The sequence below is a fragment of the Heteronotia binoei genome, chromosome 1 (genome assembly GCF_032191835.1).
Source record: "Heteronotia binoei isolate CCM8104 ecotype False Entrance Well chromosome 1, APGP_CSIRO_Hbin_v1, whole genome shotgun sequence".
NCBI lineage: Eukaryota > Metazoa > Chordata > Lepidosauria > Squamata > Gekkonidae > Heteronotia > Heteronotia binoei.
In genome coordinates this window covers 269,584,639-269,608,815 of record NC_083223.1, presented here as the reverse complement: position 1 = coordinate 269,608,815, position 24,177 = coordinate 269,584,639, and the positions used below count along the sequence as shown (strand labels likewise).

Sequence of the window (24,177 nt, the reverse complement as noted above, 5' to 3'; positions counted from 1 at the left end):
GGGGGTTCCCCCACCTGGGAGGTTCCCAACCTGCTGACCCACATTGAAGAAGAAGAAGATATTGGATTTATATCCCGCCCTCCACTCCGAAGAGTCTCAGAGCGGCTCACAATCTCCTTTACCTTCCTCCCCCACAACAGGCCCCTTGTGAGGTAGATGAAGATATTGGATTTATATCCCACCCTCCACTCCGAAGAGTCTCAGAGCGGCTCACAATCTCCTTTACCTTCCTCCCCCACAACAGGCCCCTTGTGAGGTAGATGAGGATATTGGATTTATATCCCGCCCTCCACTCCGAAGAGTCTCAGAGCGGCTCACAATCTCCTTTACCTTCCTCCCCCACAACAGGCCCCTTGTGAGGTAGATGAAGATATTGGATTTATATCCCACCCTCCACTCCGAAGAGTCTCAGAGCGGCTCACAATCTCCTTTACCTTCCTCCCCCACAACAGGCCCCTTGTGAGGTAGATGAAGATATTGGAGAGGCCTGAGAGGAACAGAACAGAGCAGAGCAGCTCTGATAAGCTGAGACAGCTGGAGAAGTTGCTAAGGATTTCTGCGTTTTGAAAGACTTCATTCTGAGGCTTGGGTGACTGCTGAAAAGGCTGAGTTGTGATAGCTGGGGAACTGCTGTACGTTTGGGTGAGTGGGCTAAAGGTGAAAGTGATTGATTGATTGATTGAGAGTAATTGTTGATGATTGCTTAGGAGTGGTCTGCTCCACCCTCTTTGCATTTTAAGCTGCGCCTTGCCAAAGGCGCGAGCCGAAGGGCGAGAACTAAAGGGCTCTTGGCCTGTGGCTCTTCGGCTGGGGGCTTCCTAAGGACCGGGAACCCAGATCCCTGATTTCCTTGTTCTCCCAATAAGGTAAGTTGACCTTCCAGAAGGGGAGCCACGTAAACAACAGTATTTAAAGAGGACTGTATATTTAATATATATATCATGAAGGTAGAATGCCAGCAGGGGGGTGGGGGCTTTCCAGTGTTTTGCACTGAGTGTCACATGTATGACTATCTGCCCACAGGACAGAAGTCTTGGGTGTGTGCTCGATGCAAGGAGCTCCTGGTCCTCAGGGAACGAGTTCGTACCCTTGAGGCCGAGGTGACTGCCCTGGAGAAGCAGAGACGGTCAGTTAGGCAATTGGGGAAGACTCTTGGGGGCGTATTAGATGAGCCCCACTTTGAATGTGGCAGCCCCGTTGCTGCCAGAGAGCGTGAGGGTCTAGAGGGAACAGGGCACCTTGCTGAGGATAAGGGGAATGCGCCCTCAGAAGGGACCTCTTCTTCGGTTGGTGAGCGGGAATCCTTTCGCGCCAAGGAACCATCCCTGGACAGGGGGAGAGGGGGGGTCTTGGTAGTTGGTGATTCGATCCTTAGGCAAGTAGACAGCTGGGTGGCGAAACTGCGTATTGACCGTATGGTGACTTGCCTGCCTGGTGCGAAGGTAGCGGACATTACGCGTGTAGTAGATAGGCTGATAGACAGTGCTGGGGAGGAGCCTGTGGTCGTGGTGCATGTTGGCACCAACGATGTGGGGAAATGCAGTCGTGAGGTCCTGGAGGAGAAATTTAGGCTGCTAGGTGGGAGACTTAAGGCCAGGACCTCCAAGGTGGCCTTCTCGGAAGTGCTACCTGTTCCACGTGCAGGGCAGGAGAGACAGGCGCAAATTAGAAGTCTCAATGTGTGGATGAGACGATGGTGTAAGGAGGAAGGGTTTAAGTTTGTTAGGCACTGGGATGCTTTCTGGAACAAGCGGGAGCTGTACAAAAGAGACGGTCTCCACTTGTCTCCGGATGGAACCAGGCTGCTGGCGCTTAAAATCAAAAAGGTGGCAGAGCAGTTTTTAAACTAAATCTTGGGGGAAAGCCGACAGGAGATGGAATGTCTCTGGTTCGGGAGGACTCATCTCAAAGAGATGAAGGGTTGGCTTCTATTTTTCTACCGATTAACGGATCAGAGTTGTCCACTGTGATGGTGACAAACAGTATGGACTGTCTGCTAGAGTCTCGAGGCGGCAGGACAGAGGTGGCGGGCCTAGCTTGCCTGGGAAATTATAAATGTTTGTATGCAAATACTAGAAGTGTCCAAAGTAAAATTGGTGAATTGGAATGTTTAGTGTTGGGAGAAAACATAGACATTGTGGGAATTTCAGAAACTTGGTGGAATGAGGAGAATCAGTGGGACACAGTGATTCCTGGATATAAGTTATATCAGAAGGATAGGGAGGGAAGGGTTGGAGGTGGGGTGGCTCTGTATGTCAGAGAGGATATACGGTCCAGTAAGACTGAGGTCAGAGAATTAGATTCCCTTTTAGAAATGCTTTGGGTTGAAATAGAGGGCCCAAAAGGAAATTTAACTATGGGAGTTTGTTATCGCCCACCAAATCAAAAGAGAGAGGACGATTATAATATGATGGAAGGATTAAAGATAGCGGCTAAACATAAAAACTGTGTCGTAATAGGTGATTTTAACTACCCGCAGATTGATTGGGTCAATATGTGTTCTGGTCGAGAGAAAGAGATTGAGTTTCTTGATGCTCTCAATGACTGTGCTATGGAGCAGATGGTCTCAGAACCTACCAGAGGTGGGGCGATCCTGGATCTGGTCCTAAGTAATGCCCAAGACTTAGTGAGAGACGTAAAAGTGATTGCGCCGCTTGGGAACAGTGACCATAATGTTATTGATTTCACCGTTTGTATAAATAGGGAGTTGCCCAAAAAGACCGCCACAACCACATTTAACTTTAAAAGGGGTAAATTCTCTGAGATGAGGAGGCATGTGAGGAGGAAACTGAAAGGAAAGGTAAATACGGTCAAAACCCTTGGGGAAGCTTGGAGACTATTTAAAACTATAATCCTAGAAGCTCAGATAAAATACATACCACAAGTTAGGAAAGGCACAAACAGGTATAAGAAGAGGCCAGCATGGTTAACAAACAAAGTAATGGAAGCTGTAAAAGGTAAGAAGGACTCCTTTAAGCGGTGGAAAACCAGTCCAAGTGAGATTAATAAAAGGGAACACAGGCAGTGGCAAATCAAATGCAAGACTGTGATCAGGCAGGCAAAAAGGGACTATGAGGAGCATATTGCAAAAAACATAAAGACCAACAATAAAAATTTCTTCAAATATATTAGAAGTAGGAAACCAGCCAGGGAAGCAGTGGGGCCCTTGGATGACCATGGGGTAAAAGGATTACTGAAGGAGGATGGGGAAATGGCTGAGAAGCTGAATGCATTTTTTGCCTCCGTCTTCACCGTGGAAGATGAGAAGTGTTTGCCCGCCCCAGAACCACTAATATTGGAAGGGGTGTTGAAAGACCTGAGTCAGATTGAGGTGACAAAAGAGGAGGTCCTACAACTAATAGACAAATTAAAAACGAATAAGTCATCGGGTCCGGATGGCATACATCCGAGAGTTCTGAAAGAACTCAAAGTTGAACTTGTGGATCTTCTAACAAAAATCTGTAATCTTTCATTGAAATCTGCCTCCGTTCCTGAGGACTGGAAGGTAGCAAATGTCACCCCCATCTTTAAAAAGGGTTCCAGAGGAGATCCGGGAAATTACAGGCCAGTCAGTCTGACTTCAATACCGGGAAAGTTGGTAGAAACCATTATCAAGGACAGAATGAGTAGGCACATTGATGAACACGGGTTATTGAGGAAGACTCAGCATGGGTTCTGCAAGGGAAGATCTTGCCTCACTAACCTGTTACATTTCTTTGAGGGGGTGAACAAACATGTGGACAAAGGAGACCCGATAGATGTTGTTTACCTTGACTTCCAGAAAGCTTTTGATAAAGTTCCTCATCAAAGGCTCCTTAGAAAGCTTGAGAGTCATGGAGTAAAAGGACAGGTCCTCTTGTGGATCAAAAACTGGCTGAGTAATAGGAAGCAGAGAGTGAGTATAAATGGGCATTCTTCGCAGTGGAGGACGGTAAGCAGTGGGGTGCCGCAGGGCTCGGTACTGGGTCCCATCCTCTTTAACTTGTTCATAAATGATTTAGAGTTGGGAGTGAGCAGTGAAGTGGCCAAATTTGCGGATGACACTAAATTGTTCAGGGTGGTGAGAACCAGAGAGGATTGTGAGGAACTCCAAAGGGATCTGTTGAGGCTGGGTGAGTGGGCGTCAACGTGGCAGATGCGGTTCAATGTGGCCAAGTGCAAAGTAATGCACATTGGGGCCAAGAATCCCAGCTACAAATACAAGTTGATGGGGTGTGAACTGGCAGAGACAGACCAAGAGAGAGATCTTGGGGTCATGGTAGATAATTCACTGAAAATGTCAAGACAGTGTGCGTTTGCAATAAAAAAGGCCAACGCCATGCTGGGAATTATTAGGAAGGGAATTGAAAACAAATCAGCCAGTATCATAATGCCTCTGTATAAATCGATGGTGCGGTCTCATTTGGAGTACTGTGTGCAGTTCTGGTCGCCGCACCTCAAAAAGGATATTATAGCATTGGAGAAAGTTCAGAAAAGGGCAACTAAAATGATTAAAGGGCTGGAACACCTTCCCTATGAAGAAAGGTTGAAACGCTTAGGGCTCTTTAGCTTGGAGAAACGTCGACTGAGGGGTGACATGATAGAAGTTTACAAGATAATGCATGGGATGGAGAAAGTAGAGAAAGAAGTACTTTTCTCCCTTTCTCACAATACAAGAACTCGTGGGCATTCGATGAAATTGCTGAGCAGACAGGTTAAAACGGATAAAAGGAAGTACTTCTTCACCCAAAGGGTGATTAACATGTGGAATTCACTGCCACAGGAGGTGGTGGCGTCCACAAGCATAGCCACCTTCAAGAAGGGGTTAGATAAAAATATGGAGCAGAGGTCCATCAGTGGCTATTAGCCACAGTGTGTGTGTGTGTGTATATATATATATATATATATATATATATATATATATATATATATATATATATATATATATATTTGGCCGCTGTGTGACACAGAATGTTGGACTGGATGGGCCATTGGCCTGATCTAACATGGCTTCTCTTATGTTCTTATGTTCTTATGATTTATATCCCGCCCTCCACTCCGAAGAGTCTCAGAGCGGCTCACAATCTCCTTTACCTTCCTCCCCCACAACAGGCCCCTTGTGAGGTAGATGAAGATATTGGATTTATATCCCGCCCTCCACTCCGAAGAGTCTCAGAGCGGCTCACAATCTCCTTTACCTTCCTCCCCCACAACAGACATCCTGTGAGGTAGATGAAGATACTGGATTTATATCCCACCCTCCATTCTGAAGAGTCTCAGAGCGGCTCACCATCTCCTTTACCTTCCTCCCCCACAACAGACACCCTGTGAGGTGGGTGGGGCCGGAGAGGACTCTCACATTAGCTGCCCTTTCAAGGACAACCTCTGCCAGAGCTATAGCTGACCCAAGGCCATGCTAGCAGGTGCAAGTGGAGGAGTGGGGAATCAAACATTGGGCCAGCAGGGGGGAGCTCCCCTAACATCCCGGAAGTGATGTCATCATGCCGGTGACGTCACGTGGTGGTCACTCTAGGCATTTCTGGGGAAACTCTATGATTTTCCAGGCCGTGCTAGCCATTTGGGAGTGGAAAACTCTATGGTACCATAGAGTTTTCCCTCCCCAATGGGTAGAGCGTCCAGGAAAACCATAGAGTTTTCCTGCAAATGCCTAGAGTGGCCGCTGCAAGATGTCGCCGGCGTGATGATGTCACTTCCGGGTGACGTCATCGTGCTTCACATGTGCTTTGCACGTGCGAAGAAAGCCCCCTGCCGGAGGCTGCAAGGGACTTGACAACCCTAATCCATGCCCTGCCCCATTGTCTTTTTTTCTTAACTGAAAAGCTCCAAACTCTTAACTTTAAATTCCAGCCAAAAGACCAGATTTGGCCTGGGATTTGGCTGAGTCCTACCCTGATGCGCCCAGTGGAAGTGCCTAGATGAGAACCGGTAAACCGATGCCACAGGAATGACGGTGGTAAATAAAAACAGTTCATTCCTTTCATTGAATATACATAAAGGGCCGCGCATAAGGCGGAAAAACAGTAACATTCCAGAAGGTCTTTCCCTTCTGGAAAAACAACGGGCCATTCCACAAGCACACGGGGCCATTGCACAACCGTTTGGGGGAGGCAGCCCAGAAGGAATTTAACCGGGGTGGAATTCAGAGAAATGGAATGCAGGGCTGTCCCAAACCACGAGTTCACACCTAGGCTCTTGCAAAAATCAGCCTGGAGAGATTGGGGATCTGGCTGAAATTCTCACAGAGGGCGTTCCTCAAAGTTCAGCTCCGTTTACAGCCCACATCGCCCACTAGTGGCAGATCGCTGGTATTTCACATTTATTTTAGCATGCTGCGGTGCAGCTGCCTGTCTAGTTAAACCCACAAAAATGTTTACTAGCCTTTCCACCCACATCCACAGTGCGTATTTGAAACGAAAATGGTAGTGCGTCTCTGCCTGCTCACCCGGGGGCAATTTTGACTCGTCATGAGAGACTAGGTAGTTCAAACACGCCCAGAAAGCTTTCTTCTCAGCAAAATCAGACCGAGATTTTAAAAAATGGGTGGGTGAGGAAATTTTACTAGCGAGCATGAAAGGAAGTATACCCCTTCATTCCATCGCAGTGCTATAAGACCTGCTGGACCAGCACAATAGGCCATGTCTGTGAGGCAGAATTTGCCATTTTAGTACCTATTCCTACGCTGTAAATTTAGATTTTATACATTTTAAATTTTAGACTCGTATATACTTGAAAGATATCTTAGCAGATATGTTGGGCTGTGCTGATTCACGCAAAGTCCACAAACTTTTAAATGACACTTGCGCTGAGGTAACTTTAATGGTGGCTAGATTTCTCCAACAGGCCATGGAAATACGACAGAGAATGGTTCTGGAATGACCACATTTTATCTGTTTTAATTATTTAATTTGGCTAAACTCGACTCATATATATTTTACTTATTTTATGTATTTTAGCTCCCTATGTACTTTATAATCTAGGATTTTATATTATTTATATTGCTATTTTACTGCTAAAGGCTTGCTATTTGCTATTTATTTATTTGCATTTTAAATTGGGTTTTTTTACTATTGATTGTTTTTACGATGTAACCCACCATGAGCGTGTTCAACGGGAAGGGTATGCTAAAAATCACTCTCTCGGCTTGGCTTCGCAAACGAAGATTTAAGAAGGGTGCAATAGTCCACGTTTGCTGCAGGCTCGCTGGTGGCTGACAAGACCAATGTGGGACAGGCAGGTCCGGCCACAGCGGCTGCAGGGAAAAGTCTGATTTAGGGTTGGTCCTGTAGCAGTGCGATTCTTCCTCAATCTCCTTTTGTCCTCAAGACCAGCTATGCGTGCGTTCTCAAAGGAAGAGACAGCCTGGTGGATGGTGTGCCTCCATGCTTTGCGATCTGAGGCTAGGTCAGACCACTGGTGATGGTTGATGTGACAGGTGCTAAGGGATTTCTTCAAGGAGTCCTTGTACCTCTTCTTTGGTGCCCCTCTATTTCGATGGCCGGTGGAGAGTTCGCCATACAGGGCAATCTTGGGAAGGCGGTGGTTTTCCATCCTAAAAATATGCCCTGCCCAGCGCAGCTGCGTCTTCAACAGCAGTGCCTCGATGCTGGTAACCTCTGCCCGCTTGAGGACTTCAGTGTTGGTCACAAAGTCACTCCAGTGGATGTTGAGGATGGTGCGAAGGCAGCGCTGATGAAAGCGCTCAAGGAGTCGCAGGTGATGACGGTATAAAACCCACGATTCGGAGCCATAGATGAGGGTTGTCATCACAACCGCTTTGTAAACCGCTTTGTTTTTTTTTATTTATTGATTTGATTTTTAGCTTTGTTTACAAAGCTAAAAATCAAATCAATAAATAAAAACAAGTGGCATTCTAGAAGGATCTCCTTTGCATATTAGGCCACACATAGGGTTGCCAAGTCCAATTTAAGAAATATCTGGGGACTTTGGGGGTGGAGCCAGGAGACATTAAGGGTGGAGCCAAGATCAAGGCTGTGACAAGCATAATTCAACTCCAAAGGGAGTTCTGGCCATCACATTTAAAGGGTCCGCACACCTTTTCAATGCCTTCCTTCCATAGGAAATAATGAAGGATAGGGGCACCTTCTTTTGGGGCTCATAGAATTGGACCCCCCTGGACCAATCGTTTTGAAACTTGGGGGATATTTTGGGGAGAGGCACTAGATGCTGTGCTGAAAATGTGGTGCCTCTACCTTAAAAAACAGCCCCCCCCCCCCGCAGAGCCCCAGATACCCGCGGATCAATTCGCCATGATTTTCTATGGGAATAAGTCTCCATAGGGAATAATAGAGTTCCCAGAAGACATTTCCCTCCCCACCCCCTGCTTTCTGACGACCCTGAAGCGGGGGGAGGGCCTCCAAACCGGGGGATCCCCTGCCCCCACCTGGGGATTGGCAACCCTAGCCACACACCCCTGATGCAGCCAGTACAAAAAAGAGCCTTGTAAGCTCCTGGAGGCTCTTTTATGTAGGATTGGCTACATCAGGGGTGTGTGGCCTAATATGCAAAGGAGCTCCTGCTAGAATTCCACCCTTCAATAAAGAGTACAATGAAAATTAGCCACAGGGAGACAAAAACTCAGCAACCGCACCCTCGAACCAGGAAGTCTACCTAACGAATCTGGCATTATCGTTATTATTAGCCTAGCAACCACCTCTTCTAACCTGGAAGCCAGCATAATTAATCTGACATAATTAATTAATAATGATAATATAGCATCGTGCACGCACGCAATGCTTTAGGGAGAACTAGAAGGCAGGTCTCTGCTTTCGGGCATTTAAAACCTCGTTAGAGTCTTTTAAGAGGAGAAGAGAGGGAGAAGTCGGCTTTCCAGCTCTGGGTTAAGAAATTCCAGGAGATGTGGGGGTAGGGCCATGGGAGGGTGGGTTTGGGGAAGGGTTCATCGGGGCAGGGCCAGATCTAGGGGGGGCAGAGGGGGGTGCATGCCCCGGGCGCTGACAGAGGGGGAGCGCCGAATTGGGTATGGAGTCCATTGAATTCTATGGGACCATAAGATAGAATGGCCCATAAGGGAGCATCATTTTTTTAATTTTGTCCCCTTCCCCCACCCCTCAAATAACACGTAGATCCGGTTCTGCACTGAGGTTTAACACTGTAGAATCTACCCTCCAAAGCAACCATTTCTTCCAGGGGAACTGGCCTGTCTGATCTGGGGATCAGTTCTAATTCAGGGAGATCTCCAAGACCTAAATGGAGATTAGCAACTAGGATGCCAGCCTCCAGGTGGGACCTGGGGATCCAGCTCATCTCCAGGCTACGAAGATCAGTTCCTCTGGAGGAATTAGATGGTTTGGAGGGTGGAGTCTATGGCATTGTATCCCACCGAAGTTCCTGTCCTCCCCATGCTCCATCCCCAACTCTCCAGGTATTTCCCAACCTGGATCTGGCAACCTTTCCCCCCCCCATCCCTTGTACTGTTGCCAGCCTCCAGGTGGTGCCTGGAAATCACCTGTTATTACAGCTGATCTCTAGGCGATGGCGATCGGTTCCCCCCGTCCAATCTTTTTGTAACTTGGAGGGCCTTTTGAGGAGAGGCATCAGACGCTATGCTGCAAATCTGGTGCCTCGACCTCAAAAAACAGCCCTCCCCCGAGCCCCAGTTACCCGCAGATCAATTCTCCGTTATACCCTACGGGAATTGGTTTCCATAGGGAATAATGGAGTGCCCAGCAGACATTTTCCTCCTTCCCCCCCCCCTCCCTTGCATTCTGATGACCCTGAAGCAAGAGGAGGAATATCTGGGGACTTTGGGGGGTGGAAAGAGCCCCGTGGCGCAGAGTGTTAAAGCTGCAGTACTGCAGTCCTAAGCTCTGCTCACGACCTGAGTTCGATCCCTGGCGGAAGCTGGCTCCAGGTTGACTCAGCCTTCCATCCTTCCGAGGTCGGTAAAATGAGTACCCAGCTTGCTGGGGGGAAAGCGTAGAGGACTGGGGAAGGCAATGGCAAACCAACCCGTAAAAAAGTCTGCCGTGAAAACGTGAAAGCAACGTCAACCCAGAGTCAGAAACGACTGGTGCTTGCACAGGGGACCTTTCCTTTCCTTGGGGGTGGAGCCAGGAGGCTTTGGGGGAGGAGCCAGTAGCAAGGTTGTGCCAAGCATGATTGAACTCCAAAGGGAGTTCTGCCCATCACATTGAAAGGGACAGCACACCATCTAAAGGCCTTCCCTCCATCGGCAATAATGATAGGAGCACCTTCTTTGGGGGTCCACAGAATTGGACCCTGTGGTCCAATCTTTTTGAAACTTGGGGGGGGATGTTTTGAGGAGCGGCATCAGACGCTATGCTGAAAATTTGATGCCTCTTCCTCAAAAAACAGCGCCCCCCCCCCAAAGCCTTATATACCTGCAGTTCATTTCTCCATTATAGCCTATGGGAATTAGTTTCTATGGGGATTAATGGAGTGCCCAGCAGACATTTCCCTCCCGCCACCTTCTGATGACCCTGAAGTGGGGGGAAGGGCCTTCAAACCGGGGGATCTCCTGCCCCCACCTGAAGATTGGCAACCCTATGCCTGACAGTGATACAAACCCAACCCAGGGAGAGGCCCAGTAACGAAACAAGATTAATTATTTCCCCCCGTGCAACATTAATGGCAAGGACGGCGTATTCTTCCCACCGGGCCTGTAACGAAACCCGAGGCGCCTTTATCGGACCCGCTTGTCCCGTCTCCAGGCCCGGAATCTGGTTTCGCGGCTCCTCTGTTTCTGCAGCAACCATTGAGGGAGGAATGTTTTTGTCTGACAAGGGACCTTTTTTATACCCATGGAACGCCGAGTCAGGTGGGCCTTGGATCCGTCACCCGAGAAGCGGCCTCTGACGACTCCCTTTGTGTGATAGGAGCCAACGAGGGATACATGATAGCGGGCCTCTTATCGGAAGGATGGGTTACAGGTTCTCTGACACGGCCGGAGTTCTGGGCGGAAATCATTCTCAAGGTATTAATGGCCCAGAAGCTGACAGAGCTTCCATCCAAAGAGGTAACACCTTCCTGGCACATTGCTGCTGGGATTTCGCAAAGCGCTTCCATTCCAGGGCAATGTTCCCTCTAACCAGGGGTGTCAAACATGCAGTTTGGGGGCCGAATCAAGCCCCCGGAGAGCTCCTATCAGGCCCCCGAGCAACTGGCTGTCATCTACTTCCTTCTCCCGTTCTCCTGATTCCTTCTTTATAACAGTTTGCTTTGCAAGGCTTGCTCAATGCCAGTTTGGTGTCGTGGTTAAGTGCGTGGACTCTTATCTGGAAGGACCGGGTTTGATTCCCCACTCCTCCACATGCACCTGCTGCAATGGCCTTGGGTTAGCCATTAGCTCTGGCAGAGGTTGTCCTTGAAAGGGCAGCTGCTGTGAGAGCCCTCTCAGCCCCACCCACATCACAGGGTGTCTGTTGTGGGGGGAGAAGATATAGGAGATTGTAAGCTGCTCTGAGTCTCTGATTCAGAGAGAAGGGCAGGGTATAAATCTGCAATTCTTTTTCTTCTTCTTCAATTGCACAGGAGCTACAGAGCAAAACCTCTATTTGCTCCATTGGCTGAGGCTCCTCCCTTGGGAAGGAAGGGGGAGGAATAGCTGGCTTTGCCAGGCTCTCTCAATTGCACAGTAGAAGCCTCTCTTCCTTCTATTGGCTGTGGCTTTCCCCCCCCCCCAAACCCCTGGGAAAGGAGGGAAAGAGCCAGAGCTTCCTTTGACCAATTTTTTTTTTTTTTTTTTTGCCACTGTGTGACACAGAGTGTTGGACTGAATGGGCCATTGGCCTAATCCAACATGGCTTCTCTTATGCTCTTATGGCCACTGTGTGACACAGAGTGTTGGACTGGATGGGCCACTGGCCTGATCCAACATGGCTTCTCTTATGCTTTTATGGCCACTGTGTGACACAGAGTGTTGGACTGGATGGGCCATTGGCCTGATCCAACATGGCTTCTCTTATGCTCTTATGGCCACTGTGTGACACAGAGTGTTGGACTGGATGGGCCATTGGCCTGATCCAACATGGCTTCTCTTATGCTCTTATGGCCACTGTGTGACACAGAGTGTTGGACTGGATGGGCCATTGGCCTGATCCAACATGGCTTCTCTTATGCTCTTATGGCCACTGTGTGACACAGAGTGTTGGACTGGATGGGCCATTGGCCTGATCCAACATGGCTTCTCTTATGCTCTTATGGCCACTGTGTGACACAGAGTGTTGGACTGGATGGGCCATTGGCCTGATCCAACATGGCTTCTCTTATGCTCTTATGGCCACTGTGTGACACAGAGTGTTGGACTGGAGGGGCCATTGGCCTGATCCAACATGGCTTCTCTTATGTTCTTAATTCCCTGGCTCCCATGGGAGAAATATAAAGAAAGCATCTCTAAAACCAATGAGTGCTAACGTTTTAAGCATGTTTTAAGTTTTTTAAAAAATATATTCGCGTTTGTCTGTGTCCTTTATCGGTTTATATCTCTGCTACCTAACTTTAAATAGGTACATGCATGGCCCGGCCCAGCATGGCTCGGCCCGACCCAACATGGCGCAGCCCGACAAGGTCTCATTTATGTCAGATCCAGCCCTCATAACAAATGACTTTTGACACCCCTGCTCTAAGCTGCAGTGTCTTGTGAGCAAAAATTCTATTTTGTGAGCTGCTGGCATTAAAGTTGTGAGCGACAGCATAAATTATTGTGCTCTGGGGCCATTTTTCCTGAGCTAGCTCACGCTAACTCAGCTTAGAGGGAACACTGTTGCAGTGTCAATGTTTCACCTGGGTTTCAGTGTCCCTGTTTAGCATGGGTAGGCTACAATGTTCTGGTTTCTGCCCCTAATGAAATCGCTGCTCCTATACTCCGGAAAACATGGGCCACCCTGTTTATGTGTGTTGATATTCAGCCCTCATTTTGGGCAGGAGCTCATAGGAACAGAGCTCTAGAACCTCTAAATTTTATTGTGCTTTCTTTCGTCCACCCCCTTCCACCCCCCACCCCCCCACCCCAAAAAAATACTTGCTTCTGGGCTCCATGCTTCAACCCCCCTGTGAGAAGTTCGCTGCTCTCTTAAGAGACAACTTGTAGGAGTTGTCCTTGAAACTATCTGATATTTTTCTCCACAAAATATGGGGAAAGAACCGAAACATCAAGCAGACAGATGGAAATCTTCCTCATGCCACTGTGGCCACATAGGAGAAAGTAATTTAAAAGAGACGGTGGCTCAGTGGCAGAGCATCTGCTTGGTAAGCAGAAGGCCCCAGGTTCAATCCCCGGCATCTCCAACTAAAAAGGGTCCTGGAAAGTAGGCGTGAAAAACCTCAGCTTGAGACCCTGGAGAGCCACTGCCAGTTAGGGGAGGGATGGTGGCTCAGTGGTAGAACAACTGCTTGGTAAGCAGAAGGTCCCAGGTTCAATCCCTGGCATCTCCAACTAAAAAGGGTCCAGGCAAATAGGCTGAAAAACCTCAGCTTGAGACCCTGGAGAGCCGCTGCCAGTCTGAGTAGACAATACTGACTTTGATGGACCAAGGGTCTGATTCAGTATAAGGCAGCTTCATATGTTCGTATGATGGGAGTCAGGTTTTATTATGACCATTGTATTTCACAGAGCATTTTACAGTAGATGCTGAGCTGATATACTTTTGTACATCTTCTGGTGATGTCAGGGGTGTGCAACATATGCTAGCGAGTTACACAAATGAGTTGTGGTAATGAGTTCTGGCCCCTCTTTTTCTACAAAATTACCCCGGTTGATATTATTATCATTATTATATTGAGTTCAATGGGATCTCAGGGTCACTTGCACCTGCTAGAATGGGTTTGGGTCAGCCATAGCACTTGTAGGAGTTGTCCTTGAAAGGGCAGCTTCCGTGAGAGCTCTCTCAGTCCCACCCACCTCACAGGGTGTCTGTTGTGGGGGAGGAAGGTAAAGGAGATTGTGAGCCGCTCTGAGACTCTGCGATTTGGAGTGGAGGGCAGGATATAAATCCAATATCTTCTTCTTCATCATCATCTTCTTCTTCTTAGTCCAATGCAGGAAATTCACAACTTCCTCCCCGCCACGCACACACTAGGGTTGCCAGGCCTGTGTTGGAAAACACCTGGAGACTTTGCAGATGGATGTGGGAGAGGGTGGGGTTTCGAGATGGGAGGGGCCTCAGCACGGTGCAATACCATGGAATCCACCCTTCAAAGCAGCCAGTTAATCCATGGGAGCTGATCTCTGCCAGGTAGCAAGCAAGAGATCTCCAGACCCCACCTGGAGGCAAGCCTGCCATACACACACACCTGCTCCATGCCCAGGAGATGCCAAAAAACCTCCAGGATACCTGGTCAAACTGGCATGGAGAAAAACTGCTGCCTGACCCCTGATCAGCATTTCCCTGGGCGTATAAGAACTCAGCAGTGATCCAACCCTTCCCGCCCTCCTTCCCATGATCTGCCTAATTCACAAAATCAGTATTGCGGTCAGATGGCCATCAAACCTCTGCTTAAAAACCTCCGAAAAACGAGAGCCCACCACCCCCCAAGGAAGCCTGTTCCCCCGAGGAACCACTCTGTTAGAAAGTTCTTTCTAATGTGTAGCCAAAAAAACTCTTTTGATTTAATTTCAACCCGTTCGTTCTGGTCCGGCCTTCTTGGGCAACTGAAACACATCTCCACTCCATCCACACACCGCTGATGTAGCCAACCTCCAAGAGCTTACAAGCCTCTTTTTTTAGATCCAAGCGGGCAGCCGTGTTCGTCTGAAGCAGCAGAGCAAAGTAGGAGTCAAGTATGCCTTTAAGACCAACACAGTTTTATTCAGAACGTAAGCTTCTTTTCTGTAAGCTCTTGGAGGATTGGCTACATCGGGGTGGGCGTGGGCTAATATGCAAAGGAGCTCCTGCTAGAATTCTACTCCTGGTCATGTCTAACTTGAATCTTGTTCTTCTGCTTGGAGTGATACCGCTAAACAATCCATTTCTGCATTGGACATGAATCCGGGATGCCAAAATGGCATCCAAGGGGAAAAGGGTAGCAGAAACTCCTTTGCATATTAGGCCGCACACTCCTCATGTAGCCAATCCTCCTGGAGCTTACAGTAGGCCCTGTACTAAGAGCCCTGTAAGCTTTTGGAGAATTGGCTACAGGGGTGGAATTCTAGCAGGAGCTCCTTTGCATATTAGGCCACGTTAGCACGTTAGAGCCAGTTTGGTGTAGTGTGGGGTTGCCAGTCCCCAGGTGGGGGTAGGGGATCCCCCGGTTTGGAGGCCCTCTCCTCGCTTCAGGGTCATCAGAAAGTGGGGGGGAGGGAAATGTCTGTTGGGCACTCCATTATTCCCTATGGAGACCGAATCCCATAGGGTATAATGGAGAATTGATCTGTGGGTATCTCAGACTATGGGGGCTGCTGTTTTTTGAGGTAGAGGTGCCACATTTTCAGCATAGCATCCATTGCCTCTCCCCAAAACATCCCCCAAGTTTCAAAAGGATTGGACCAGGAGGTCCAATTCTATGAGCTCCCAAAGAAGGTGCCCCTACCCTTCATTATTTCCAATGGAGGAAAGGCATTTAAAAGGTGTGTGGTCCCTTTCATTGTGATGGCCAGAACTCCCTTTGGAGTCCAATTATGCTTGTCACCACCTTGCTCCTGGCTCCACCCCCAAAGTCCCCAGATATTCCTTGAATTGGACTTGGCAACCCTAGTTGTGGTTGCGGCCTGGACTGTAGCTACAGGCCTGTGAGCACCTGAGTTCCACCGGAAAAATGAGGTCTGTGTACGTATGATGTATTCAGCAGAGTATAAATGAGAGGGCCTCTGTTTCCAAAAAAATTTCCACTGTATACACAGCTTCGCTCTGAGCTTAGCAGGTATACACTTTAAAAAAAACCCCATCCTCCTCGCACACACTCGCACACACTTCTCCCTACATCTTCGTCCTTTTAAGTGCGGGCACGGCCTGCCCAGTTTGTTCTCGGAGACTCTCCGGCTGCCGGTATCGGGTTCTCCCACGACACAAGACTATCCCTCGCAAGAAAGGGGAGGGAGCTCAGATCTTATTTAAAGTCTCTGGCTAATGAATTTGGGCGTACGTTGTCAGAGGCTGAGGCGAGGTAACTGCGGCGCAAACCACAAGATCCGGGAAGCAGAGGGCAGGTGAGGAAAGAAGGGCTGGAAGCTCTTCCAGGTGAAGGGGTGATGCGGGACAAGGGTGTGTGGGGGGAGGTGAGGCTGTGGAGCTCTAGAGAAAGTGGCAAGTGAGGGCAAGTGAAAGGCATAAAAGGTGACTTCAAGGGCAAGGCGATGGCATTATCAAAAACAGAGACCTGAAGCCTATATGGATTGTACTTTGATTGGATAGTCTATCACTGTTTCTTATGCCTGGAGCCCCCTGCCACGTGCCCTCACTGCCCCTTATGCCTGAAGCGATACTCCCTCACTGCCCATTATGCTTCAAGCACCCTCTCATGCTTCCTTGTTACTCATTATGCCTGGGGTTCCCTGCCATGCTTTCTCTCTGCCCTTTATGCCTGAAGCTCCCTCCCATGCTCCCTCGCTGCTCCTTATGCCTAGAGCTCTCTCTCATGCATCCTGACTGCCCCTTATGGCTGGAGCTCCTTGCTGTTCTCCCTCACTGCCCCTGATGCCTGGAGCTCCCTGCCGTTCTCCTTCACTGCCCCTTAGGCTTGGAGCTCCCTGCCATGTTTTCCCACTGCCCCTAATGCCTCAAGTTCCCTTCCATGCTCCCTCACTGCTCCTTATGCCTAAAACTCCCTGCTGTTCTCCCTCACTGCCCCTTATGCCTGGAGCTTCCCTGCTGTTCTCCCTCACTGCCCCTTATGCCTGGAGCTCCCTGCCATGTTTTTCCACTGCCCCAAATGCCTGAAGTTCCCTGCCGTTTTCCCTCACTGCTCCTTATGCCTGGAGCTCCCTGCCGTTCTCCCTCACTGCCCCTTATGCCTGAAGTTCCCTGCCGTTTTCCCTCACTGCTCCTTATGCCTAGAGCTCCCTGCTGTTCTCCTTCACTGTCCCTTATGCCTGGAGCTCCCTGCCGTTCTCCCTCACTGCTTATGTCTGGAGCTCCCTGACATTCTCCCTCACTACCCCTTATGCCTAGAGCTCCCTGCTGTTCTCCCTCACTGCCCCTAATATGTGGAGCTCCTTACCGTTCTCCCTCACTGCCCCTTATGCCTGGAGCTCCCTGCCGTTCTCCCTTACTGCCATTTATGCCTGGAGCTCCCTGCCGTTTCCCTCACTGCCTCTTATGCCTAGAGCTTCCTGCTGTTCTCCTTCACTGTCCCTTATGCCCAGAGCTCCCTGCCATGCTTTCTCACTGCCTTTTATGCCTGGAACTGGGGGAAGAGCTGTGGCTGAATGGAACAGCTTCTGCTTTGCTTGCAGAAACTCTCAGGTTCAATCCCCGTCAGCTCCAGTTGAAAAGGCCAGAGAGTCGCTGACGTGAAAGACCTCAACTTGAGACTCTGGATGCAGCTGCCAGTCTGAGTAGGCAATACTGATCCTTCCTTCCTCCCTCCCTCTTTTCCTTCCTTCCTTCCTTCCTTCCTTCCTTCCTTCCTCCCTTCCAACATCTGATGTTCATGTCTTGTGGCTCTCAAACATCTGAGGTTTATTCTGTGTAGCTCTTAAGCAAGTTTGACCACCCCTGCTCTGCACCACACCGGTTTGGTTAAAGGGTATAGAAAGAAAAGCAACTGGGCGTTTCTCACCCTGTGGCAGCTCATCCCTTTCGTTCTACACTTGCGCCTGCATGCAGGGCCCCGGTCCACAGCTCCTCACGGCGACCACTGTTCCTCCACAGGTTCAGTTCCTTCAGCGGGCCGCCTCCTTCTCCACAACGATGTCATCTCAGCTGGAAAGCGCGATGGAAGGCCTCATTGCCGTCTTCCACAACTACTCCGGCAAGGAAGGCGACAAGTACAAGCTGAGCAAGAAGGAGCTGAAGGAGCTGCTGCAGAACGAGCTCAGCGATTTCCTGGAGGTACGGGGAGGAACTCAGCGCCTTCTCCCGCCAGCCCTGAAGCCCGCGCTCACCCGCCTAAGTTCCAATAGGGACAATATCAGCCCCGTAGCTAAGAGTTACAGGGTGAGGGGGCCACAGGGGGCCCCAGGAGGGGGCCATGGGGGTAAGAGGAAGAAACTGAAGAAGTTGGGGGCCACCCCTTTCCCCTCCAGCGTGATTTAAATTACAAGTAAGCTCCGATTCTCCTTCTACCTTTCCTGAGAGCCAGTTTGGTGTAGTGGTTAAGTGCGTGGACTCTTATCTGGGAGAACCAGATCTGATTCCCCACTCCTCCACTTGCAGCTGCTGGAATGGCTTTGGGTCAGCCATAGCTCTCGCAGGAGTTGTCCTTGAAAGGGCAGCTGCTGGGAGAGCCCTCTCAGTCCCACCTACCTCATAGGGTGTCTGTTGTGGAGGATGAAGGTAAAGGAGATTGTAGGTTGCTCTGAGACTCTGTCCTTGAAAGGGCAGCTGCTGGGAGAGCCCTCTCAGCCCCACCTACCTCACAGGGTGTCTGTTGTGGGGGAGAAGATATAGGGGATTGTAAACCGCTCTGAGTCTCTGATTCAGAGAGAAGGGCGTGGTATAAATCTGCAGTCGTCTTCTTCTTCTTCCTGGAGCTCAGCCTGCAGCGATCAACTTCTTATTCCAAAGTTCCAAAGAAGGCTGATTTGTATCTCTGCGCTCCTCATCTCCTCATCTCTCCGCTTTCCTGTGCCCTTTCCCAACCGGGAGCAGCAGGGAACATGCCCGGCTTGTACACGTGGGCTGGGGGAGACACGTCTTGGCTGCCCTCCTCCCTCTCTCCCCAGCCCCCCACTCCGAAAGAACTCCAGCCTGGGCAGGGTATTAAAACCCACTCTTCTCCTCCTCCTCTATTTCAAGGCTTATAATAGTCCTTTTTATTTAGGAACTACACTCTAGAGATAGCGAAGCTTAAGAGATAGAATTAATCTAAACTACCTTGGAGAGACGCAAATCCAAAGAAGAATCAGCATCTTGGCCTTCTCTTCACAACACTTGTCACTTGGAAAGGCAAAGGGGGGGGCAACAAATTCAGCTCTTCCCTTCCCATGCTGGGGTAGCCGGGGCTTTTTTTGCAGCAAGAACTCCTTTGCATTTTAGGCCACACCCCTCTGATGTAGCCAATCCTCCGGGAACTTACAGTAGGCCCTGTACGAAGAGCCCTGTAAGCTCTTGGGGGATTGGCTACATCAGGGTTGTGTGGCCTAATATGCAAAGGATCAGCCCATGATGCCCCCCCCCCAAAAAATGCAAGTATCCATGTACCAGATCCCATCTCTACCCGAAGGCCAGCCGTAGGGCTGATAATCCTGGTGTGACTCCCCGCCTCCTCCCCTGGCCCCACCCCTCAGTCAGCCATTGCCCTCTCTCAATTGCCAGTGTGGTGTAGTGGTTAAGTGTGCGGACTCTCATCTGGGAGACCCGGGTTTGATTCCCCACTCCTCCACTTGCAGCTGCTGGAATGGCCTTGGGTCAGCCATAGCTCTGGCAGAGGTTGTCCTTGAAAGGGCAGCTGCTGTGAGAGCCCTCTCCAGCCCCACCCACCTCACAGGGTGTCTCTTGTGGGGGAGGAAGGGAAAGGAGATTGTGAGCCGCTCTGAGACTCTTCGGAGTGGAGGGCGGGATATAAATCCAATATCTTCATCTACCTCACAGGGTGTTTGTTGTGGGGGAGGAAGGTAAAGGAGATTGTGAGCCGCTCTGAGACTCTTCGGAGTGGAGGGCGGGATATAAATCCAATATCTTCATCTACCTCACAGGGTGTTTGTTGTGGGGGAGGAAGGTAAAGGAGATTGTGAGCCGCTCTGAGACTCTTCGGAGTGGAGGGCGGGATATAAATCCAATATCTTCATCTACCTCACAGGGTGTTTGTTGTGGGGGAGGAAGGTAAAGGAGATTGTGAGCCGCTCTGAGACTCTTCGGAGTGGAGGGCGGGATATAAATCCAATATGGCCTGGGACCTGCCTACCTGAAGGACCGTCTCTCCCCACATGTTCCCCAGAGAGCACTGAGGTCAGGAACACAAAATCTCCTCACTATCCCCGGGCCAAAAGAAGCCCGTCTGAAAGCCACCAGGGAAAGGGCTTTCTCCGTTATGGCCCCCGTATGGTGGAATCAGCTGCCGGAAGAGGTGAGGGCCCTGCGGGACTTGGCGCAGTTCCGCAGGGCCTGTAAGACGACCCTCTTCCGGCTAGCCTATACCTAGCCTACATTTAGCTAGTATAACAACTGAGGAAACTGGCCAGCCATCTTTTTACAGGAAACTGAATTACTCCGTTTTAATGTTTTAACTGTTTAACTATTTAACTGTTTTATATTTGAAATTGTTTAATTTTAAGCTGATTAATTGTTGGAAGCCACCCTGAGCCATTCGTGGGAAGGGCGGGATATAAATCCTAAATAAATAAATATCGTCATCTACCTCACAGGGTGTCTGTTGTGGGGGAGGAAGGTAAAGGAGATTGTGAGCCGCTCTGAGACTCTTCGGAGTGGAGGGCGGGATATAAATCCAATATCTTCATCTACCTCACAGGGTGTCTGTTGTGGGAGAGGAAGGTAAAGGAGATTGTGAGCCGCTCTGAGACTCTTCGGAGTGGAGGGCGGGATAGGAAGGTGCAATTAGTGGCATCACATCCCTGCTGAAGTCCCTTCCCAGAGTCTACCCCCAAATTTTCAGGACTTTCCCTGCTCAGATGTCCCACCTGCATCCACTCTAGACTTTTCCCGCTGCCCCCTGGACCGCTGTCCCCCCAGATGAGGGACAATTGAAGAAGAAGATATTTATATGGATTTATATCCCGCCCTCCACTCCGAAGAGTCTCACAGCGGATGTCTGAGGCTCCTTTTGCTCCGGGACAGCCTTCAGACATCCAGAAGTTGGTCAAGAACTATCCAGACGGGGAAACTACAAGGTGAAACCGGAGAACTCAAAAATACTGCAAAGGAGCAGGTAACAAAATACTCCGGTTCCGAGAAGGATTGCGGGGGGGCTACTACGAGTTAAATCAGCCACTTTTAATCCGGTATGAAACAGCAGTGACAACTGATTATACTGTGCATCTGAACAGCCCCTATATATTACAGTGTAGTAATAATAATAAGACGACGACACTGGATTTATAGCTTGCCCTCCACTCCAAATTTCAGAGTCTCAGAGCGGCTCACAATCTCCTTTGCCTTCCTCTTCCACAACAGCCATGCTGTGAGGTGGGTGGGGCTGAGAGAGCTCTCAGAGAAGCTGCCCTTTCAAAGAGAACTCTGCGAGAGCTATGGCTGACCCAGCAGCTGCAAGTGGAGTAGGAAATCAAACCCACTTCTCCCAGATTAGAGTCTTCACACTTAACCACCATGGCAAACTAATAAAGTACCCAACTGTATCATCCCAAAACCATCCCCCCCGCCCCTGGTAAAACTGTCTTCCACAAAACCCGTCCCTGGTGCCAAAAAGGTTGGGGACCACTGATATAGAGGAGGGTGTATGGCAAACTAATAAAGTACACAACTGTATCATCCCAAAACCATCCCCCCGCCCCTGGTCCCTGGAAAAACTGACTTCCACAAAACCCGTCCTTGGTGCCAAAAAGGTTGTGCACCACTGATATAGAGGAGGGTGTGGAATTGTTTTCTGTGGCCCCAGAAGGTAGGACCAGAACCAGCAGGTTGAAATTAAATCAGAAGAGTTTCCAGCTCAACATTAGGAAGAACTTCCTGACCGTTAGAGCGGTTCCTCAGTGGAACAGGCTTCCTCGGGAGGCGGTGGGCTCTCCTTCCTTGGAGGTTTTCAAACAGAGGCTAGATGGCCATCTGACAGCAATGAAGAGCCTGTGAACTTAGGCAGATCATGAAAAGGGGGTCAGGAAGGGTCGCATGAGTGCTGAGTTCTTGTGAACCTTTCTTGCACACCCAGGGAAATGCTGATGGCCGCTTTTGGTGGGGGGGGGGGGTGGACAGGAAACTGTTTTTCCAGTTTGGCCACAGATCCTCAACCCCATCCCTTGTGCCTTCTGCGCTCCAGACTCAGAAGGACACGAGCGCCGTCGACAGCATCATGCACGACTTGGACGAGAACGGCGACGGGGAAGTGGACTTCACGGAGTTTGTAACCATGGTGGCTGGCCTGACCGTGATTTGCAACGCATTCTTCTGCGAGGAGGCATGAGGTGTTCGGAGAAGGCTGCCGGCAGGCCCAACCCGGGAGCTGCTGCCTCACAGCGCCCCGATCGCACCCGGCCATCTCCCTCCCAGGCTGCCTGCTACTCCTGCAGCTTCCCCCCTCCCTCCCACTGCTTGGCATCATGTGAGCACCTCGAGGTTTCCAATAATCAACCATTGTGATGGCCTTGCTTATTAAAGCCACTTCACCTGCACTCAGTCTGGCCTCTTCTCTTTGCGGGGAGACGAATAAATTGGAAAAAGAGTGACGATAGAGGTGGCAGGAAAGCAGGGCTGCCAACGTCCCACCCGGAAGTGATGTCATCGCACCAGGCGCATCGCAATGGGATGCTCTAGGATTTGTGGTAAAACTGTATGGTACCAGAGTTTTTATCACAAATCCTGGAGCATCGTGTCAGGGACGCTCTAGGATTCATGATAAAACTCTACTGTGAATCCTAGAGCGTCCCTGTCACATGCCCAGCACTATGATGTCTAGGGTTGCCAAGTCTAATTCAAGAAATATCTGGGGACTTTGGGGGTGGAGCCAGGAGACATTGGGGGTGGAGCCAGGAGTAAGGTTGCGACAAGCATAATTGAACTCTGAAGGGAATTCTGGCCATCACATTTAAAGGGACTGCACACCTTTTAAATACCTTCCCTCCACCAATCAGAACAAGATTCCACACTATCAGGTTCCCAGCTCCACCAATCAGAACAAGATTCCCCACTACCAGGTTCCCGGCCCCACCAATCAGAACAAGATTCCCCACTACCAGGTTCCCGGTCCCACCAATCAGAACAAGATTCCCCACTATCGGGTTCCTGGCTCCACCAATCAGAACAAGATTCCCCACTACCAGGTTCCCGGCCCCACCAATCAGAACATGATTCCCCACTACCAGGTTCCTGGCCCCACGAATCAGAACAAGATTCCCCACTATCAGGTTCCTGACCCCACCAATCAGAACAAGATTCCCCACTACCAGGCCCTCTCCACCACCAAGCCCTCTGCTTGAGCTTCCACTCCTGCCCACTCACCTCATTGGGTTGCCAGCTCTGGGTTGGGAAATTCCTGGAGATAAGGCAATGGCAAGCCACCCTGTAAAAAGTCGCCCGTGAAAACGCCGTGATGCGACATCACCCCAGAGTTGGAAACGACTGGTGCTTGCACAGGGGACTACCTTTTTAGCAGACGTTTCCCTCCCCCCACACACACACTTTCTGATGAGCCTAAAGCTGGGGGAGACCCTCCAAACCCCTACCCCCACCTGGGGGCTGGCAGCCCTGGTGAGTCAGGCTCTCTAAATTCTCCATTTTCTTTTCTTTCGTTCTTTAAAAAAAAACTACCTCTTTTTTGTTATGGAGGTAATTATTTACTTATTTATGGTTTTTAGGCCCCATTTTTCTCCCCCGGGGAAACTAAAGGGGCTTATGTCAGGGGTGGCCAACAGTAGCTCTTCAGATGTTTTTTGCCTACAACTCCCATCAGCCCCAGGCATTGGTCACGCTGGCTGGGGCTGATGGGAGTTGTAGACAAAAAAACATCTGGAGAGCTACCGTTAGCCACCCCTGGCTTATGTCATTCTCCACTCCTGCATTTTATCCTCAGAACACTCCTGAGAGGCAGGTTGGGCTGAGTGACTGGCCCAAGGACAACCAGCAACCTTATGGGGCAGAATGGGGGTTCAAACCTGGATCTCCCAGATCGTAGAACTACTAAGCACTACACCGCACTGGCTCTTGGTGATATGCCTTTCCCCATATATCTCCACAATGAAACAGACTATAAATGTGTTTTTTGTAACGAAATCTGGGGATTGAGAGAACTTGACAAACGGATTGTTATGCCATTACATCAGTATAATGTAGGATTGCCAGACCCCAGGTGGGGGCAGGGGATCTCCCGGTTTCGAGGCCCTTCCCCCACTTTAGAGTCATCAGAAAGGGGCGGGGGAAGGGAAATGTCTGCTGGGCACTCCATTATTCTCTA

The 24,177-nt window shown here is 49.8% G+C and overlaps 1 protein-coding gene across 2 annotated transcripts in view; it reads left to right on the top strand.

Annotated features, from left to right (window-relative positions):
- The window catches only part of S100A1 (S100 calcium binding protein A1), a 38,422-nt gene extending 16,023 nt beyond the window's left edge, over positions 1 to 22,399 (top strand). For both annotated transcript variants that reach the window (XM_060255710.1, XM_060255718.1), the window contains exons 2-3: positions 17,808 to 17,987; positions 22,048 to 22,399. In XM_060255710.1, the coding sequence (XP_060111693.1) occupies positions 17,847 to 17,987; positions 22,048 to 22,191 (285 nt within the window). In that variant the 5' untranslated portion in view covers positions 17,808 to 17,846 and the 3' untranslated portion in view covers positions 22,192 to 22,399. The remainder of the gene's footprint in view (positions 1 to 17,807; positions 17,988 to 22,047) is intronic.
- The last annotated feature ends 1,778 nt before the right edge of the window (positions 22,400 to 24,177 follow it).